We start from the raw sequence: 6,266 nt of genomic DNA, 5'->3' as shown, positions 1-6,266 counted from the left end.
TTTCAAAAATGTGAAGTCAACAAATGGATGAATAGATGCCATCTCACTACTGGGACCCCTGTCGTATGAGGACAAGGGATTGCAGTTGGCTAAGTGTTTGCCTACAATGTGATTCCAGTTCACTTACAAACCCCTGGAACATCTGTTCCGTGCCTTATTCATGAAATAGAGCTCAAAGGGGAAACCAGTGACATATAAGCAAACACATATTGGAAGAGAGAGTGAACCAAACTGGTGGTAAAAACATGACCTTCCTCCATAAGGTCAAATAGTTTTATTTTTGATTGAACACTACAATACAGTATATATCCATTAAAAAAAGAAAACTCTATAGTGTATATAAATTATTCCTTCCAGTCATCGATTCTTTGCTTTTCCATTACAGCTTTGGTACAATATGAGTTCAGTATATAATTTTTAAATACTTTTAGCATCACAAACTCAACACAAAGTACAAAACTAATAATCCAAATTAGGGATATTATGGTCTACACAGTGGTATTCAGTGGTAGGAGAAAATCTTACCTTGATGAATTCATGTCACTAGCTAAGCTATAAAAGGCATACCTAGCAGACATGACAGAAATATGCACCATTAACCAGCTAATGTGTGTATTAGTCTTTGTTTTTTTACAGAATACCAGCAGCAATCATTTGAGTGTTGAGTGAATAGTTAAGTCCTCAGCCAGTTTTCCCATTTTTGCTCCTCTTCCCATAAAGGCATGAGTAATATCTGAAGAAACATACCACAGCCAGAGCGCTCAGAATTTGACCTGCCAGCCGGCATTGCTCATACTTGCACAGTTTGTCCTGCAGCTAGCTGACATCACGGGGACAGTGCTGGAGGGACAGTGTGGGCCAATCAGCCGAAGGTTGTTCTGAGGGGTCGGCGGTGTGACGTTACAGTAAACAGGCATTCCAGTGGCTGGGAGTGACCCTTGACCTGTCTGGTTAGGTAGCATGATTGGCTGTTGGTATGACTGCTGGGGCAGTCCTTGAGAACCCTGGGTCATTGGCACCTGCAGAAAGACACAAGAGAGAACTGTTCCTGAAGAGGTTATTTTGGGGTGTGCCACGAGATACTGTGATGTCGTGAAAAATAGTCAAGTTTTTGGGTTCACGAATCTCAGCTCTATCTTTTATTTGCTGTTTCACATTGGACAAGTCACTTAAACTCTCTGATTTCCTAGACCATTTGCATAATGTCAGGTACTTCAAGTGCCTCCTAGGGGATTGCAAGGATGATGTACGATGCTTGGTACATGTCTGGCATGCAGAAAACGTGCAGAGCGGTTAGTTCTGAGCTTCTGTCCGCTCTTGTTACCATCCTGGAACAGCACTCTGGACCTCCATTCTGGATTTCTCTGTTGGGAAAGCCATGCTCCTGTTCTGGTTTTATGCAAACAAAGTGGCCTAGAGCCAACTGGAGCAAGAGGGGCTTTTGTCCCAGGCACCTAAGTCCCTCTCAGCTTTAAAGAACATCTAACATGGAGCTGGAGGTAGACATTGGCACAGTGTGAGTAAGGACTGTCAGGGCAGGAGGGCTGAGGATAGATTCTTCAGGGCCAGAAGTACCTGGTTACTTGGTGCAGCTAAACACAATGATGAAAGCATTTTACTACCCTTCACTTCCTCTTCTAGAGTGCATAACACTATGGAAAATGCGGTTGTTAGGCTCCATAAATGTCCTTTGAATGAATCTGAGATGCCATTTTAAAATCTCATAACTTATAATTGTGGTAAAATGAAGTTTTGGGGGAGTATGTAAAAAAATGAATGGTAATTTGAGGGCTTTCTCTCAATAAGCAACATTTCTATAGAATGCCCAAAGGTCTTCATCAATAGAACTTTGGACTAAAGACTTTTCTTGCATGAATAGAAAGTTTATGTGGAACCACACTGGCAAGGCAGGCACATGCCACAGTAATTATAGAAGCAAGCATTTCCTATGTTCTATTCGTCTGTTATAACCTTGACTCAAAGTCAACCATGAATAGTGGCTGTGCCTAGCACCCACCCAGCATGGGGTGTACCCACAGCCTGTTGTTTGGCCAGTGCTATGTTATAACCCTACTGATGTGCACCTGATAAGAAGACATTGTTGGGTAGGAGACCATCACACTTTGCACCGGAGTTCCTGGTTGGTTGCTCATGACGCTCTGATTCTGAGCCTGCTGCACTCCCATCAGGCCTTGGAACCCCTGTTGACCAGACAAGACGGGCTGGTAACCTGCAAAGGAAAACCACCTTTTGAACTGGTTGTGCCAGGAAAAACACAAGTGATATTTGGTGGGGTGAAAGCATTTGTTTACAAGCCAACCTTCAGACATCTCAATCTCCACATTGGGAAAGTGTTATCCAAATGCTTGCTTTGTAAGAATGCTTTTTTTGGGTGGGGGTTCTAAGAGGAGACAAGAGTATGGCTCTCCAAAATTGACTGGTATTTCCATCTTTATGCAGAATAATCCAATGAGCATGTTGTGCCAATGGTAAATTCATGACAAACACAGGCACCTCTATTGACATCAGTTGACAGATATAATTTATATTTTTCCTACATGTCTTTTGCTTTGGTTTTGATGATATTTATAGAATTCACAGATTATCATGTTCTTTTCTAATTAAATTGGCACACTCTTTACTTTTTCACCTTTCTGCATAACCTCATGTCACCCTGAGGGCACCAAACATGCATTCTACTTTCTGTGTCATCATGAACAAAACGATTCCCTGACTGGTTCGATGTCCTTTTCCTTAGACAAAAGACCACAATAGCAAATGAAAGGAACTGCATGTTTTTGTTCTGTGAGAACGTTCTGGTAAAACACTCCAATATGTGACCATGTACATGTAACAGATGATCCAGAAGGCAACATGTAAAAATTTTATGTTTGTGTCCTTCTAGGTGGGTAATTGAGTTTCTTTTCTTTTGGTGGGCCAGCATTTATGTGTTCTAATTATTTTAATCACCACAAAAGAAGTAGAGAAGTAGTTTAAGTATTCTTAAAGGAAGACTGTGAACTGTTCTTGTACATGTTGGGGAAAAGTGACGATTTAGGTGAAATGTTATGGTGGCAGAGAAATGAAACAAATTTGCTTCCTGCTGTCAACAAGGTCCTTCCAGAGCCCGAGTTATTAAATGCACTGAGTACCTAGGAATCAGTGCAGTTTCTCTCTCTCTTTTTAATCTTTATTGTTGAAAGTATTACAGTTGCACCCCTTTATCCCCCATTTACCTCCTCCACTCCACACCCATCTCCTCAACCCCCAGGCTTTCACCACACTATTGTCTGTGTCCATGGGTTATGCATATATGTATACAAGTTCTTTGGTTAATCTCTATCCACCCACCCACCCACGCACCCCTGACTTCCCCCTGAGATTCATCAGTCTGACTCTGGATCTATTTTGCTCATCAGTTCATTTTGTTCATTAGATTCCACATATGAGTGAGATCATATGAAACTTTTCTTTCTCTGATTGGCTTATTTTGCTTAATAGTGTTCTTAGCATAATACTCTCCTGGTCCTTTCATGCTGTCTTAAAGGGTAAGCAATCATTCTTTTTTACAGCTGCATAGTATTCCGTGGCATAAATGTACCACAGCTTTATCTACTCATCTACTGATGGGCACTTGGGCTGTTTCCAGATCTTAGCTATTAGAAATTGCACTGCTATGAACATATGGGTGCATATATTCTTTCTGGTTGGTATTTTGGATTTCTTAGGATATATTCCCAGCAGTTGGGTCTCTGGGTCAACTAGCAGTTCCATATTTAACTTTTTTGTGGAAACTCCATACTGTTTTCCATAGCAGCTGCACCAGTCTGCATTCCTACTGCAGCTGCTTTCTTAATACAATTCTCTGAGGGAAAAATCTTTAAGATCTTATATTTCCTCAACATAAACATTAAAGTAAGTCTTACAACTAGATTTCAAAAATTGGAACAAAAGGTAAAAACATTCCTAATCAATATGCATTATTAATAAATAATCTATATTTTGAGTGCATGTGAGAGTTTTACCATATATTGAGGAAAGTGAAGAAGGATAAAATTATAGTATAGTCTTTATGGAGGATAATATTTTCCTACCCTTGGCCATACAAAAAAAGTATCTTTGTCCATTTTAGAAATAGTGTGGAAACATGGATTGCCAAGAGCCACTGAGTTAGGTCGTCAGCTATATTCATCAAAGAGATGACACAAGGAGTAGTCAGTCTGGACTACCAGAGACAGCAAGCTTGAGAGGCCTGCCTGTGCCCGCATGCAGTGGGTGGAGCAAGTATGTAATCTAGAAAGTCACCTTTTGACTTTCTCTACATGTCCCATTGTTTTACGTTCCTATTCCTCGCCTTCATTTTCACAGTTTTAATGAGTGATTTTGAAGTTTTATTAAGTCACCACCTATTAAGAATACAATTAAGAGTGGTGACCTCCCCCCCACCAGCCACACTGTACCCACAGCACACAGTGACGGCCTTCCTTTAATATGCTCTGCGGGTTAGACTAGGAACATCAGCTAAAATCGTTTACAGTTTATACAGCAGGGGAAAACCATCAGACTAGGAAACAAGAAATGTGACTAAGCCCATGTCACAGTCCTCACTACCTCCCAGAATGCCTCATACGCAGAGACACTTGGGAGAAATTTTTTTTAATATTAATTGCCCATAAAAAAGTCTTCTATTATTTCCCATTGTCTAGGTCTTCCACTCTAATTCATATATCTGTTGACTCTAAAAAGTCTATTGCTGTTTTACTATTTCGTTTTTACATTTCTCCTAGCCACACACCATTTATTTTTCTGGAGGTAAAAAGGTTAGCCACACCAAATTCATTGTAACAATAATTGTGAAATAAAGAGACAATAACTGGGTATGGTGGTGGAAAACTTAGGCCCAACAGTCTTCCTGGCCATCTAGTTCTATAGCAAAGGGTAGGCAGTGTGAACCCATTCTGAAGTCCCTGTGATGGTAAATATAATAAAGCCTTATTTCCAGATGAAGAGTCAAAGTACAGGTTGAAAATTAGAGAAATGTCCTACATTTTTGACTTGCATTTGGTCATATGGTGAAAGGCCAGCTGGCCTCAGTGGGCCTTTGGCAGAATACCCACAGCTATCATGTAGACAAAAAGAGGAGAGGACAGCAGGGGAGAGAGGAGGCCAGGAGAGGTGTGTGGGGGGAGGGAAGGGGGAGTTGCTTCTATTATTTATTTGCTTGGTGACTCCTCCCATCCTTTCACCGAGTTTGTTCAAAACTGAATAGAGGTCACCTAGGAGAGAGTCACCATTATACCAGCTTTAAGCCCAAATTGAGGTGAAGAGAAAATAAGTCTTATGATAATAGAGATGTGATGACATTCAGTAAACAGAATGTTCTGGAAGGCACACATCAGATAATATTCAAGGAGAGAAAAGAGCGAGGAGGTGGTGTGGCGTGGCCGCTTCCCAGTAAAGGGGCAGAGTCCGTGGGAGCGCGATTCATCTTTGCCGAGAGCCCAGACCAGACGCCGAGGCTGCATGACTCCCTCCCAGGGCCCCCTCCGTCTGATGATTTGTGCACTTTAATATTCAGCTATGCATAGCAATGGGCTACCAGCTCTGCGCTGGCCTTCCCACAGTAAACACACTTAAGGCAAATAAAGATTTATGTGGGGAGCGAATGAAGCTCTACAATTTTGAAATGAAAACTTAAGTATAAAGAAAGCCCAATTTATATTCATGAATCTCATTCGTTACTCAATTTGCTCTCCGGGCAAGAGATTTACACCTGGAATGGTTTAATTGGAGGTCCCATTTCTGTAAATTATGTTACAGCAGGTAGGTAGCAGCGTGGTCCTTCAGACAGGAAGGAGGCCGTGTGGAATGTGAATCTGAGCTCTGGTCCAGAAACAGACAAATAGAAATGCGATAGCAGTGACCTAAGAATGAACTGACAGCGTCTGCCTGGGACACAGCACCCCCGCAGGCAGAGATGGCAGCGTCGGTGGCAACCTGCTTATCTCGTCTATTCAAATGAGAAATGTGTTCCGGTTTGTCAATTCTCAGCTGTGAAATGATCAGTTTTTCATATTTATTGAGGATTAGCAAGATATAATACATCTTGGGAAACAGAAACACCACCAGTATCTGCCCTGTAGGCGTGCTATGGAGACCATGAAGACATTAGTGATTTTTATTATTTCTTTCAGTCAAGATTAATTCAATTTTCAAGTCACATGCCTCCTTTATTTTCTGGCGGTAAAAAGGTTAGGAGTGGACAA

At 41.4% G+C, this 6,266-nt stretch overlaps 1 protein-coding gene across 19 annotated transcripts in view; it reads right to left on the bottom strand.

Annotated features, from left to right (window-relative positions):
• Positions 1 to 232: 232 nt before the first annotated feature.
• ARPP21 (cAMP regulated phosphoprotein 21) overlaps positions 233 to 6,266 on the bottom strand; it is a 144,488-nt gene continuing 138,454 nt past the window's right edge. For all 19 annotated transcript variants that reach the window (XM_036332942.1, XM_036332943.1, XM_036332940.1 and 16 more), the window contains 2 exons: positions 2,085 to 2,230; positions 233 to 1,019 (listed from right to left, as the gene is read on the bottom strand). In XM_036332942.1, the coding sequence (XP_036188835.1) occupies positions 762 to 1,019; positions 2,085 to 2,230 (404 nt within the window). In that variant the 3' untranslated portion in view covers positions 233 to 761. The remainder of the gene's footprint in view (positions 1,020 to 2,084; positions 2,231 to 6,266) is intronic.

This window comes from Myotis myotis, unplaced genomic scaffold (assembly GCF_014108235.1).
Source record: "Myotis myotis isolate mMyoMyo1 unplaced genomic scaffold, mMyoMyo1.p scaffold_m19_p_13, whole genome shotgun sequence".
NCBI lineage: Eukaryota > Metazoa > Chordata > Mammalia > Chiroptera > Vespertilionidae > Myotis > Myotis myotis.
The sequence above is the reverse complement of the archived record's forward strand: the minus strand, read 5'-3'. Positions and strand labels throughout refer to the sequence as shown.